The 14,568-nt window shown below is 43.3% G+C and overlaps 3 protein-coding genes across 3 annotated transcripts in view; all 3 read right to left on the bottom strand.

Moving 5' to 3' along the window:
• Positions 1 to 818: 818 nt before the first annotated feature.
• On the bottom strand, positions 819 to 5,278 carry sumo3b (small ubiquitin like modifier 3b). The gene is made up of 4 exons (XM_080839306.1): positions 5,177 to 5,278; positions 4,002 to 4,130; positions 3,068 to 3,139; positions 819 to 1,804 (listed from the first exon to the last, which is right to left on the bottom strand). The coding sequence occupies exons 1-4, from the start codon at positions 5,195 to 5,197 to the stop codon at positions 1,742 to 1,744; spliced, it is 285 nt and encodes a 94-aa protein (XP_080695432.1). The 5' UTR covers positions 5,198 to 5,278; the 3' UTR covers positions 819 to 1,741.
• Positions 5,279 to 7,494: 2,216 nt separating this feature from the next.
• pttg1ipb (PTTG1 interacting protein b) lies at positions 7,495 to 11,597 on the bottom strand. The gene is made up of 7 exons (XM_080839946.1): positions 11,459 to 11,597; positions 10,050 to 10,102; positions 9,292 to 9,400; positions 8,826 to 8,931; positions 8,396 to 8,464; positions 7,987 to 8,033; positions 7,495 to 7,780 (listed from the first exon to the last, which is right to left on the bottom strand). Exons 1-7 carry the CDS (start codon positions 11,547 to 11,549, stop codon positions 7,737 to 7,739), a joined length of 519 nt encoding a protein of 172 aa, XP_080696072.1. The 5' UTR covers positions 11,550 to 11,597; the 3' UTR covers positions 7,495 to 7,736.
• Positions 11,598 to 13,888: 2,291 nt separating this feature from the next.
• The window catches only part of myo10l3 (myosin X, like 3), a 93,814-nt gene continuing 93,134 nt past the window's right edge, over positions 13,889 to 14,568 (bottom strand). The window contains exon 35 of the mRNA XM_080839599.1: positions 13,889 to 14,568. This exon is cut by the window's right edge and continues 181 nt beyond it. The gene's annotated coding sequence lies outside the window, so the exon portion shown is untranslated.

The raw sequence follows: 14,568 nt of genomic DNA, 5'->3' as shown, positions 1-14,568 counted from the left end.
AAGGCAGTTATATGCCTATCGCCCCTGCTATGCCATTGGCACGGACGCAATTCTCCATATTAAAAGTCATTGTAGCGCCCCAATTTTTTTTAAGCTGTTATTTTAAGGTTAAACTGCTTATCCTAACCCTAATCCTGAAGCATAATTGTTGCATATTGTGCCTTTAAGGATAAGTGCATCAGGATATTTCATCTCCGTGAGTCGCAGGGCCAGGGAATTGGGATTTGGATAATCTGAAGTTGTGGTGTAGCACAAGACTGAGCCGTCAGATGGACCTGAAATAGCCTGCTATCGGTCCTTGGCCCGTAGCTTTGTGTGGGTGTAGCAGCCAACTGTGGGCCTTGGCCCCTAGGCTTTGCGTGGGTGTAGCAGCCAGCTGTGGGCCTTGGCCCCTAGGCTTTGTGTGGGTGTAGCAGCCTGCTATCGGTACTTGGCCTACTTCATCTTCAGTAAGTCATGGCTGCATACCCGTGGGGAAGAGGTGTGATTGGACACTTGCCACTAGTGACCAATCAGAGGTGAGATTAGTAGCAAGTGTCCAGAGACGAATCTAACCTATGTATGGTGATGCACTCATGCTAACACCAAACACAATACCCAGCGGCAGATGAGCCTTTAAATGCCCGGAAGACAGACAGACAGACAGGTTACCAGACTCTAATTATTGTATACAGTAGTAAAAGACACGCAAGACTCAGCCTGAGTACCAAACTATATTTATTGTATACAGTAGTAAAAGACAAACTGAAAAATCAGCTGAGAATTGATACAGCAAAAAGTTGCCTTGACTGACTCCCCCCCCCCTCCCCCTTCTCAGGTATTAAGATCAGGAAAGAACAGAAATCCACCAAAGAGAGAGAGAGAGAGCGAGAGAGCGAGACATTCACTGAGAAATATGGAAAACATTGAGCGCCTCTGACCTGGCACAAACAAACCGCAACTGTTGGACCATTTAACTACCAATTATGTGTGCATCTGCACAGGGAAGCAGGATAACAAATAGAACTACAAATTGCAGCCTTTGTGTCCGGACGGAGGATATGGAAACGTAAAGATTAAAACTCTGTGATGCTAAGGAGCAGACACAGACAGGAGGGGCCTGCTGCTTACAAAATAAGACAGAGAGAAGAAGAAGAAAGGGGAACACAAATTAAAAGTAAAATAATTTTTCTGTTGGTCTCACGGGCTGTTTTGGGTATTCGACTGAGGTCACGTGATCAGGCATCACCATCATCTCACCTGCAGTCGTGTCAAAAGACAGACAGGCGAGAGTGTGTGTGTGTGTGTGTGTGTGAGTGTGTGTGTGTGTGAGTGAGCATGGCACAGTGGAGTGGAGCAATGAGTGCGCTGGTGGGTGCTCTATGATTACGTTTTAAAAACACGTCCTTACTTCCAGAATCTCCAACAACCCCCCCAACCCCACCCCCCTCCAAAATTCCATTAACTGTCAGATGACTACCAAAAAAAAAAAAAAAAAACAGTAAAAATATACAATAACAATAATAATTATAATAATAGGCCATTCATCAACTTGGAGAGAGGACTCAAACACAAGCGCCGGCCTCTCATCACTGTTCCCCAGCCTGAGCGGAGGAAGCTCCTGACGGCAGGCAGGGAGAGGAGGTTGCTGCGTTGGGGGGGGGGGGGGGGGAGGAGAGGAGAGCAGGACAGCCAGGGGGAGGTGGCTGTTGGGGGAAGAGGGTCCAAGGGGAGGGAAGGGGTGGGTGGGGGGGGTTGTCCTTTAACAGTTTCCTCCTGTCTGCTGCTGAAAGACGTCGATTGTGTCCTCATCCTCCATGTCCAGCTGTAAACACACAGACCACACACACACACACACATTAAGCATGGGAAACATCCAACACCTACCCTGCAGAGGATTAAGTTAAGTGAAGACAGTCGCTACATCAGTGCACAGTCTTTTGGTCATGAAGGCAAAACAAAGTGTGACAGGGTGATGTACACACCATTTTCTGGGGCTAATTGAATGAGCAATAATGTTCTTGGTCACGCCATGTAATCGGTGGCCAGGTTAGAACACCAATCACTGTGGCTAGGAGTCCGTTCAGACTGGACCATGTCAACATTACAGCATTAGAACAGTATGAGGCACAACTGGACCTGGCCATCATTACAGCATCAGAACAGTATGAGGCACAACTGGACCTGGCCAACATTACAGCATCAGAACAGTATTAGGCACAACTGGACCTGGCCAACATTACAGCATCAGAACAGTAGTAGGAATTAAGCCCAATTGGGCCAAGTGGGGGAGAGAGAGACAGACAGATAGATAGAGAGACAGAGAGAGACAGACAGACAGACATAGGGAGCGAGAGACAGACAGACATACAGACAGACAAACTTATTTACAAATCTCTGGCACACACTAGCCTGAAGCAGATGATACCTACTGTTGAATATTTTCCAATACCGACCGGCGGACTATACATTATCCCTTGCATACCGACCGGCAGATTCATACATTATCCCCTACATACCAACCTGTGGACTATACATTATCCCTTGCATACCGGCACATATGTTGGGGAATATATTTCCTCTTGTTAATAAATAGAGATGTATATTTTTGTATACAAAAGCCACCATCTCCTGTGCAGTGTTTTTTCCCCAACCGCTTCACCCAGTCTAGTCACCACATCCCAAAAATAACGTAGGGTGACCGTCCGGTCCTTCACACATACATTATCCCTTACATACCAACCGGCAGATTCATACATTATCCCCTACATACCGCCCAGAGGTCTATACATTATCCCTTACATACCGACCGGAGGCCTATACATTATCCCTTACATACCGACCGGCAGATTTATACATTATCCCTTACATACCGACCGATGGCCTATACATTATCCCTGACCTTGCCTTTAGCCTGTGGCTCAGCTGACTGGCACCTCTGCAGTTAGTTCTCAAACTAACAAATCTTTTTTAGTTTGCTCAACTCATGAGTGGTTCTCGTCTGGTCCGTTCTCTGGGGCCCCGTTCGCCTGGGTTGCCGTGGGCGACACCAGGGACAAGATCTGGAGTGTGCATGCTTTGAACTCACCTGTGCAGGTGTGTCCGTCTCATTGATGGGCTGTCCGTCGAACCTGAATCGGATCTGTCGAAGGGAGAGGCCCTGGATGGAACAGAACGACCACAGGCAACAGTTTACTACAACCACTCTCACACACACTCTCACACACATACACACACACACATCCCCACAGACATCGCTTTACTACCTCCACTCTCACCCACACATACCAACAGGCAACAGTTTACTACCACCATTCTCACCTGCAGGCAACAGTTTACTACCACCCCTCTCACCTACACAGGCAACGGTTAACTACCACCATTCTCACCCGCAGGCAACAGTTAACTACCACCCCTCTCACCAACACAGGCAACAGTTAACTACCACCCCTCTCGCCTACACACGCATCCCCCAGGCAACGGTTAACTACCACCACTCTCACCCAAACATCCCCACAGGCAACGGACATTACTAACCCAGCTACCAATGATAACATTACGCTTGTGAGCGGTTCTCAGGTAGAGGCGAGTTGCGTTGCGGTAAACCCACACAGGACTCTGTTCTTGCATGGCAAACAACACGGTTTGTTATGACTGTGGTGGTCGTGGTGGTGGGCGTTTGTCATTGAATCAGAAACTCTGACCCACTGAACAGTCGCCACCTCCACCTACTCCCTGCTCCGCCACTCATACAATTCACTTCCTAGATATATTTGCGCAATTTTAAAAACTTTTTAACTTATTCTTAACATGCCTCAATTCACACTTTAAACTGCTGCTAGCCCTTCTTTTTTCAGTTTTATGTTATTTTTTTGGTATATGTTATATGTATGTCGTCTACTGCGTAGATGAATGATGCTTGCCAAGTCGTAAGAATTTTGCTGTGCTGAAGCAATTTGGTACATGCAATAATAAACACACTTTTACTTTTTGACTTTGACTCTTTGATTGCAAAACCTCACCTGTCTCTCACAGTAGGCCTTCATCAGCTTGCTCAGAGGCGTATGTCTCTTGATCTTGAATTGTACGACGGATCCATCCTGGCCGGCAACTTTAAGGTTGATATGCTCATTTTCCGTCTTGACCCCCTCCTGATTGAAAAAAAACAAAAAACAAACACACAACAGTTATGAGAGATCATGCATTAAGAAAATAAATCCATACTGGGGAAATGTTGTGTTGCAATCTTATGACTTGACAAGAGTGATGATGTTCAAGTGTTTGCCAGATGAGAAGGAAGCAGAACAGTAATTCAAAAAAGGTGGCGTTAGCTGTAGCAGCAGCATGACTTAAACAACTGAAATTACTGTTAGGATTTTTCCCGTCTACAACGCATCTAAGAGTCACACCGCAAAACGCACCTTGAATCACTTTCAGGATGGCCAGTTCCTTTTACTGTAACGAATAATGTATTTAAAGGCTCTGCTGACTTTAGAGCACACGTTAGTATGTTAACTTCGGGGCCGTAGACACTGCATCAGATAGACAAAAGTTAACCTTACCTATGACATTATCTGTATGATTTGTCCTAGGAGAGGTAGCTAGCTAACTAAGATTAGCCAGCCAGGCAACATTACACCTCCAATCCGACATGTTTGTTTAAACTAACTCGTGCAGCAGACCCAAGCTTAGTAAACAACCAAGGAACACAGAAATGGGAAAGGAGTTACAAAGAAGACTGGAGTAGATGCCACCGTTTCGACACAACCTCCGATGGTCGCTACCAGCTAGCATCTTTCATCATGGTGGATTGTTGCGCTCTACTTGCGGCATTTTCGCCATGCCGGCGGGATATAACATTAGCAGACTATGCTATGCTAGCTAGCCACTACGCGAAAGCCGCAAAACGAGAACTAGTGTGTTTGAAAATGAAACTGAGCACAGAAAGCACGATGCAAGTTTGTTATCGACCCTTCTCTTGTATGGCGGCAGTGGACAGCAATCACACAGCTCAAAGCAAATACATTGTTTTAAATAACCTGAACTGGCGCTATGCCCAAAAGCCGCAATTCATACAACCTATGCTTTGTTTTCTTTCACTCTGCCCGCTCAAATGCGGAATCTGATCATTATAGTAGGACCTTGTGTTTCAGTGACTTCAAATCATACATTTCAGCGCACAAACTTTACGCCTTACCTTTCCTTTATCGTCTGACATTGTGCCTTTTCTTGAAATTGGATGAAAGTAAAGAAATGAAATAGCGCGTTTCCCCTTCTTATGGTCTTCTCTGCTTTTAACAAGAACGCGCAAACGCTGTGTTAGTGATTGGTCTTTTGTAGATCACGTGTGCTATTTTCAGAGTCGTGAACGCGCATGTCCAGCAAGTACGCGGCAAAGGTTCAAACGTTCAAACCTTGAAACCGTTCTGACGAGTAGATTCGTTCACTTCCGTACATCCCCGAAGATAATATCCATATATGGAAAGAAACAGGGCGGAAAGGTAGTGATCTGTCCGACAAACACTGAAGTCTGCCAGGTGGAATCCAATTCTCCCAAGATACACCAAGTGCTTTTTGTTGTGTGTGAGTGAATGCATAGGCACTACACTTACAAATGAGTTTATTTTTTTTTATAGCCTACCTTTTGAACTTACATTCAAATACATACCTGACATTGATACATAGGATGTTTTTATTTGTATTTAAAAAGACACAAATGCTGCCTATTTAATGAAGACCCCAAAACATGTTTTACAGTTTATGTCGGGTACTCAAATGACCTTCTATCTATGAACAGATCATCCTTCTGACTACACTGGTCTTATTTTACTTTATCTGTTTTTAATTGTACCTGATTTGACCTAGTGTAGCTTACATATTTGGTGAACATGTAAACACTGTTTGCCATTATGTGCATGTTCACCTGGAATGTTGACTGTACTAGTGTTTCAAAGTGGAATGTTGATTATACTAGTGTTTCAAAGTGTAATATTGACTATACTAGTGTTTCAAAGTGTAATATTGACTATACTTGTGTTTCAAAGTTTTTGGAGTTTAGCACTTCTCTCTTTCATTCTTTGCTGTTCATCTTTTCCAAAAACCTCCCAACATGATCTCCTTTAACTATTGGGATCAAGCCAATTGATCCCCTCGAGACTGAGTATGTGTGTGTGTGCGTGTATGAGGCATTATTCATTTGTTAGAGGTTTACAAAAAAAAGGGTACACTATTGTGTTCCCCTAGCCTAGGACATATAATCTGTTCCACCGGAATATTTGCTATAGGAACTTCTTACAGTTCCTCAATTCTCGGCTAGAGGGCAGTGTTGTAACATGTAAACAGAAGTGGAAGGAGGCAAACAGACTTCATGAGTCGCTTACAGTTAAAGTTCCCTTTTGCAAATGCAAGCATAATGTACCACAAAGAAAAAACTGAATCCTCCTAACTCCTCAAAACGTTTTAAAAGTTCAGAAACCATGAGAGACAGAAATGTGGACAAACACAACAAGCACTGTAGAATGTCTAGCATATGAGCTTTAATAAAAGCTAATGATTCAAAAGTTAAACGAACAAATCAGATTGTTTTTCACATGACAACAGACAGTAAACAATATGATTTTTAGGCACCGGTATAAGATTCACACGACATAGTCATAGGCTACATTTATATAACAAACAGATACCACTTAGAGCTTCTTTGGATATATGAAATTGTGACACAATAGCCAACCTTTACTAAAACAGAGACCATTTGAAAGTCCTGTTCATTTCTCAGCCCCCATAGCTAGAACATACAAAACAATACTTTGTACCTGAAATGTTCTTGTCTGAGTGAAACGCAATGTGTGGAGGGTTGCCATGGAGACTGATGATGTCAAAAATAGGGTAATTTCTGAAGGAAATCCGACCTCTGAACCCTCTCAACTGCCTATGCTGGAGAGCATGGAAGCTCTAAAAGATGGACTTTCTGTGTGTCCAGGAAACAACGACGTTGGTCTTTTTCTTTGGAGGTTTGGTGGAGTGTTGAAACTTAGTCAGACATTTTCTCATCCTTTTGAGGGGGTCTACCAGTGTCAGGAAGTCACTGCTGAAATGACTGGAGATTCTGTTGAACTGCAGCGGACCTCATTTCACAACACACGGCGTCTCTCAATACTTAGTTTCACGTTTCTTTAGAAATAGTAAGTCAGACGTAAGACAAATGATTAAGAGCACATCTGCTTAACAGCGTTAACCCTTGGTCCTGAAACACTCATTTAAAAATGAAAGACTTACAGGCTTTAAACTACTTGGCCTACAGAACAAAACAAAGCAGTACAAAATAGATCTCTCTTTTAGCTACCAGAGGCAGGTGCTACACAGTGCCTCCCCTCTAATTTGGCACAGCTAGCACTGAAGGACAGGACAGGACAATCACATACAGTGTAATCAACCACAGACCCAACACAAGCTATTTGTTTCAGCCGTCCCCACCCAACCCAACCCCCCACTTGGAATAAAACCAGAGAATGAACAGGAAGGGTGAAAATAGGAAGACAGCTGAGGAGGACAGGAACGAGGGGATGAATACAGCGCAGAGAAGGGAAGGGGAATGAAAAAGCTGCGTCAGTTCAAGCTAGACCACCTCAGTAACAATGGTGGTTCAGGAGGAACGTTCTGGAAGAAGTAAAAGAATTGAAAACGAGTTCTAGAAGCAGAACCTCTTTGCACAGAGTGAGGGTGTTCTAGAATCAGGGACTGTCTCTTCACTGGGTCTCTCAGTTGTTTTCAAATCTGGTGTAAGCATCGTCCTTCATCAGACCTGCACAGCAAAGAAAGCCATTGGATGAAAAGTGTCATGAGAAAGTACACTAAAACCATGGTTCAAAGTGAAAACCATCTATATTTTATATAGGATACTGAAGGCTATCAGTACTCCATTTATCTACACTACCTTGTATGGAGAAAAAACACACACACTCCTGATAACTCATTTCTGGGTGGGACTAACTGACCCACAGGACTTACCGTACTTCTTCCTGATGTCATCGTGTCTGTTCCGCATCTCTGCTTTCCTGGAACATTGCAACACAGCCAATCAGCACAAGACAAACTTCCACACAGCCAATCAGCACAAGATGAACTTATCCCTCTCTCTAATTGTTTTAAATGTATCCAGAATTTGATTCCATTTTGTTTGGTGATGGCATGGGACATGGGGGAAGGCCCTATCTCAGCCATGCATGCCTTATGTGATCCACGTCTATGGATGAGCAGTCTGGTTTGACAATACTCTGTTTGACCGCAGTAATGCTGGACCCCACATGCCTGCACCGTACACCAGGATTGTGTGATGGTGTCAATTATGGTTAACCAAATTTGAATGGGTGGTTCAAATTTAAAAAGAGTTCTAGAATGCTCTTTGAATATTTCTCACCTCTCCTCGTGTTTCATTTTCCTCATGTCAGCCTGATGCTCCATCCTCTCTTCCAGCTTACCGTCTCTCCTGGGGGAAGAGGGAGAGAGAAAGAGAGAGAGAGAGAGAGAGAGAGAGAGAGAGAGGGAGAGAGAGAGAGAGAGAGAGATATAGAGAGAGAAATTAAACACCAGTGTGTTAATACCAGTTCACCCACTCTTTCTAACTACTGTCAGTCCTTAAGAGAAGAGGGAAAGAGACCAGTGTGGTAGAATAATAGCTACACGGAAATAGCTTAATAACAATTTCATACAGATATTTGTATTGTTGTGAAAGAAAAAAATGCAAACCGCACTACTTTTAATAGACTTTTACCAATCAATTCAATTTTATTTATATAGTGCCACAACAATAAAATAACCAATCGGAATGCAGCATGTTGGAAACTTACTTGGAGTTCCCACATGAGCAGCAGCAGCGATAGAAGCAGACACACAGACTGATGAGGATGACCCCTCCCACCACAGACATGGTAATGATCAGGGCCTGGAAGTTCACTATGGAATCAGCAGAAAGACACGCACACGCACACACACACACATCAGACAGCATATTTGACCTTCTACATCATCATAACAAAAGTATTTTATACCCCTAACATTCTGCATTATCATAGAAACGATCTACTCCACTACAGTAACATGCTACATCACCATAGAAACAGTCTATTCCACTACTACACTAACATTCTACATCACCATAGAAACAGTCTATTCCACTACGGTAACATTCTGCATTAAAGAAAGTCTATTCCACTACAGTAACATTCTACATCACCATAGAAACAGTCTATTCCACTACAGTAACATTCTACATCATCACAAACACATTCTACTCTGTTATAGTACCACTCTTACCCCAGCAGACTCCCCATCTGGCCTGAGGAAGGGGGCACAGGCTGTTGGGAGGCAGGATCTTCCTCACGGGGTACTCTACACAGCCTCCACTGCTCTCACACCACAAACACTACAACACACAGATCATTACACTTCCATTACTACATGCCCAAACAAACCAAAACACACAAACACACACTTCATGGCAAATTTAAAGTAGCAATACATACAAAGTAGAGTGATAAAATCAATCAGACAATACAATCACTCAATAAAATCAATCAATACCAGAACAGACAGAAAAACTACACAGACCACAAAGCAATAATAAATGACACCATTCACAAATCATGATCTGTGAAGTAGATAAAAGCATCTAGGTGTCTGCAAGCACACCTTTTAGTGCCAAAACGTAGTGTCACAAACAATAAGTCTGTAAAAAATTCACACAAGACCAGACAGGTCAGGTAAACTCTGTGCACAGATTGTGAAATATTTGGACCGTGGGCTGTCTGTGTGTGTGTGTGTGTGTGTGTGTGTGTGTGTGTGTGTGTGTGTGTGTGTGTGTGTGTGTGTGTGTGTGTGTGTGTGTGTGTGTGTGTGTGTGTGTGTGTGTGTGTGTGTGTGTGCTTTACGGTTGGTTGGTTGCCATGGTAACTTCATACAGAGAGGAATATTACAGGAACTAAGACAGCCTCTCACAGCGCCTGGTAGTCTTAGTTCCCCGTCTGTACGTGCTGTGCGACGTGACGCTGTGTGTGTAACACTAATCCTCTTACCGTCACATTCTTCAGGCACTCTTCGCAACTTGTGTTGGTTTTCGAGGCACAAGCTGTGGCGAGAAAGAAACACGAGAAGCACTGGGTTATTGTGTGAGCAATGACTAGCACCGCTATACTACCTACAGAGAGTGAGCCTGTTAGCACTGTGCTTAATGACTTAGTTCATCTCCAAAGACACAGTACAGTACAATGGGCACATAGACTAGTATGGCCATAGTAGCTAGAGGTGCTCCATGATCCATTTCTCCATTATTATTGAAATATCTGGGCACTAGAATGGTGCTAGGGTCAATGATAACACAAGAGTCTCCTAAAAATAACCTTTGTTGATGTGTAAACCAACGGGGTGGTAAACCAGTGTTGGCAGAGAAGCGGTGTAAGGCATTGTGGTTGTTTACAGTCACCTAAATTCTTGCCAATGTTTTTAGGTAAAATATCCCAAAAGCAGGTCTGAGCCGGAATGAAGTAGAATGTAAATTAGAGGTCTGGATATGCAAGCTCAGTAGGGGACACCACCATCTACCTCATAATCTGTTCAATATTTGACATCAAACACTGTTATCGCCAGTATTTCATTCCAGCCCTTCCAAGCATACTGCAAACTATAAACTCTTAGCCGTATCATACGCTGACTGAAGCAGCCTGAAGCAGAAACAATCCAGGGATGGTCACGGGAGTTAAAAGCCTGATCAAGTGATGACAACATGACCGCTAACTCATGACTACTCATGATGTTGTAAAACTGGGTGGGAAAAGAGGGGGGGGAGAAAATCTCCTTCACACCGCCACTCGGGAACAGTACTCGGTAACTAACAAAAGATAGAAAGAATACATAGTACTTACTCACAAAGACAGAGTAACTACGTCAAAGTAATCTATCAACAACAAACAAGTTATGGATTACAAATGTCGTACAAACTAAAGTTTATACCAACTTAACCCACTCGAATAACATAAGAACACGTATAACAAATTAAGCTCTAGTTTGAAACGTTTATTTTTTTAAGATGTAGGAAATCAGGTAAGTTAAGTGGATGTACGTTTTACCAAAGCAAAGGTTGATTAAGCCTCTTACTAGGTAGGTTAAGCCTCTTACTAATGTATGCAATTTAACTGTCACAAGTTTATCTGATGTTACAGTTAGCTATAACCAGGTATGTTGATTTATCCAATTACCACAAACAATGGCCAGTTTTTACTTCTGCAGTAACTTACTGTTAAGAAGAGCTCACTACACCCCACCAAGTACTGGCAACGGAGATTAATATACAAAACCTAGTAACACTCATGAAATGTTTAATGGCGAAGTGAAAATAGCGATTTAGCCAGTTAGCTTTCAAGCTAACAATTAAATGTCCAGCTAACGTTAGCTTACAGTTATAGCTAACTTATCTGGAAGTACTTACTTGATACGGAGTCAGTGTTCTGGGCGAACATCATGGTTACGTTAACAACAAAAAGGAGAACGAAAACAACATAACTCCGGTAATCCACCATTTTTACAGTCAGTAACTTCACAACTTGCAGGTCTTAATCAGTTTACCACTGTTTCGTGGAAGTAGGTCGCACAACAACTAAATCTCAACTCTGCAAATCCAGCGTGTTGTTCGCCCTCAAACCCACCCACATCAGACATCAGCCAATGTCTGCTCTCGTTAGACTTACTGTGGCCAACGCTGCCATAACAGTGCTTTTCTGGTCAAATGTACGCTCTTATATTTATTGACATTAAAAGCAAAACACACAGAAACGTAAGGATAGGGAGAAATAATGTGAAAATAAACAAAATCACGCATATTATGAAATACAATAATTTATTAGGGCATTTTGTAAATCCAGTTACAAAAAATCAAATAGTGATTTTTTTCAAACATAACAAGCAAGAAATGTTTTTTTTTTCTTTTTTTCTCATCTTTCTCTCTCTTTTTTTGCACCACTTCCAAAGCAACCTTACATGGTTTTCTGATGAGGCTGCCGGCAGCCAATCAGAATCAATGGCGGACAGTACAGCTGCTGCCACCACCTCCATCGTCATCCTCCTCCTCCTCCTCATCCTCATCAATAGCATCATCATCATCATGACCATCAGCTGTTTCATTGTTACATTTACTTCACTTCATCCTATCAACCATCTATATCATCACTTATTATCATCATCATCATCATCATCAGTTTTATCATCACTATTGGCACCATCATCATCATCATCATCATCTTCATCATCAGTGTTTGACCTCACGTGCTGTGTGTCCCTCTCAGACACATAGCCTCCTCATAACAACACTGACAGTGAATAAATACCCAAGCCCTCCCTCAGACCATCACACAAACACACACACACACACACACACGCACACACACACACACACACACAAACACAATCTTACTTTAGACACAACTCATTTTACACATCCTTCCGTAACAGAGGCATCAAACCACAAGCGCTTGTTTAACAAAAAAATACAAAGTAAGAAAAAAAAAAACATAAAAAGACTGAAGAATAAGAGTTTCAGTCATACATGGCGTTTTCATTATGATAACATAACCCAAGATCCTAATTCATCCACATATATCCATACGAGGTCCACAAGTGTGTCCAATCCTTTTGCATACTGTCCACAGGCTAAGTGAGATAGTTGTAGCAGTGTGTAATCACCAAGCGGTCCCAGGGACACCCAGGGTTGCAGTGGGACCCTTATAAGGTCCTGTACATCACATGAGGAAAGGATGAAAGAGTTTTTTTAAAGAGTTAAGCTGAAGGCCTTCCTAAGCAGCTCTCCTAACAGTCCAGCTCTTCTTCAGTCCTGTAGTCATGGATGCCAGCTCTTCTTCAGTCTTGTAGTCATGGATGCCAGCTTTTCTTCAGTCCTGTAGTCATGGATGCCAGCTCTTTCGTTCTCACAACTCACAAAGAGCAGTCTCGAAATGTCAAGCACCAAAAGTGTTCCATATCGGGACATGGTTACAAACCTGCAGTCTGTTTGTGTGTGTGTATGTGTGTATGTGTGTGTGTGTGTGTGTGTGTGTGTGTGTGTGTGTGTGTGTGTGTGTGTGTGTGTGTGTGTGTGTGTGTGTGTGTGTGTGTGTGTGTGTGTGTGTGTGTGTGCGTGTGTGTGTGTGTGTGTGTGCACGTGTGTTTGCGCATGTGTGTGTCATCTTATGTGTGTAATGTGTCTTGAGCCCGCCTTCACTGGCCCATCCGTCCATTGGCTGTAGCATTGCTCTTTCTTGCCATCATTAGCCCCTCAGACTGTCAATCATGGTCCATCTGAGTAATAATCCAATGAAATCGCCGTAGAACACAAGGCTAGGTTGGACCACTCTTTCAGAAATGCTTAGGAGAAGAGAAAAGGACATCTTTGTGGACATCTCCACGTGACTCTCTGGGCACACGCCTTTTCTGGCTAGAAGAAGCGTGCATGTTCCTTAAAGATACAGCGTGAAGCGTGAAGATGGCTTAAGGCATGAGGACGCTGAGCAAGAGAGCGTGAGCTCATGGTGAGTTCATGGTGAGATCATGGTGACATCATGGTGAGATCATGGTGACTTATGGTAAGCTCATGGGGACATCATGATGACAGCATGGTGAGCTCATGGTGACATCATGGTGACATCATGGTGAGATCATAGTGAGATTATAGTGAGATCATGGTCTGCTCTCAGTGCTCTACCTGAGCTCATGGTGAGATCATGGTGAAATTATGGTGAGCTCATGGTGACATCATGGTGAGACCATGGTGAGCTCATGGTGAGATCATGGTGACATCATGGTGAGATCATGGTGAGCTCATGGTAACATCATGGTGACATCATGGTGAGATCATGGTGAGATCATGGTGAGATCATGGTAACTGCTCTCAGCACTCTACCTGAGGGATCCTCTCACACAGAGAGCGCATTGACTCTGTTCGCTGTTCAGTGGTGACCAGACATGAAGGCTGAGGTCAAACAACATGTCATCTGCGGGGTGTTTCATTTAAGAACACAATGGAGGATAACACATGAAGACATAATGTGGGAAGACACAGGGAGCCATAGCAACAAGAAGTATTTCTCTGCACTATTATTGGCTGTAATAGTCTCCTTGTGTCTGCTCATGAGATGCATGCTTGGACCAGTGAATGCAGAAGTGTCCATACTCCAGGAGCTGAGTCATGATCTCTGATGAAAGATTAGACCAGTGAATGCAGAAGTGTCCATACTCCAGGAGCTGAGTCATGATCTCTGATGAAAGATTAGACCAGTGAATGCAGAAGTGTCCATACTCCAGGAGCTGAGTCATGATCTCTGATGAAAGAGGTTGTTTGGTGCAAGGAGGAGCCGTTTCAAAAATGTCAGTCCATTAATAAACACTTAGCGGTTACAGTAGTTAGGATTTAAATACAGCATAGGTTACGCAAGAGGTGGAAGTCCCACCCACAAAGCATCGCAGTGGACCTCTCAGTCGTCAATCAACACAGGTCCTCCTCTCATTGGTTCATCTCTTCGTCAGCTGCTTACATCAACCAATCACAAA

This window comes from Sprattus sprattus, assembly GCF_963457725.1.
Source record: "Sprattus sprattus genome assembly, chromosome: 5".
Lineage (NCBI taxonomy): Eukaryota > Metazoa > Chordata > Actinopteri > Clupeiformes > Clupeidae > Sprattus > Sprattus sprattus.
The sequence above is the reverse complement of the archived record's forward strand: the minus strand, read 5'-3'. Positions and strand labels throughout refer to the sequence as shown.

Coding starts and splice junctions, on each gene's coding strand:
- sumo3b (XM_080839306.1), bottom strand. CDS start 5,197: ATGTCAGACGATAAAGGAAAG. Junction 3,140..4,001: donor AGGCCTACTGTGAGAGACAG/GTGAGGTTTTGC, acceptor TGTTCCATCCAG/GGCCTCTCCCTTCGACAGAT. Junction 1,805..3,067: donor AGACGGACACACCTGCACAG/GTGAGTTCAAAG, acceptor GTGTGTTTACAG/CTGGACATGGAGGATGAGGA.
- pttg1ipb (XM_080839946.1), bottom strand. CDS start 11,549: ATGGTGGATTACCGGAGTTATGTTGTTTTCGTTCTCCTTTTTGTTGTT. Junction 8,932..9,291: donor CAGATGGGGAGTCTGCTGGG/GTAAGAGTGGTA, acceptor CTGATTCCATAG/TGAACTTCCAGGCCCTGATC. Junction 8,465..8,825: donor TGCTCATGTGGGAACTCCAA/GTAAGTTTCCAA, acceptor CTCTTCCCCCAG/GAGAGACGGTAAGCTGGAAG.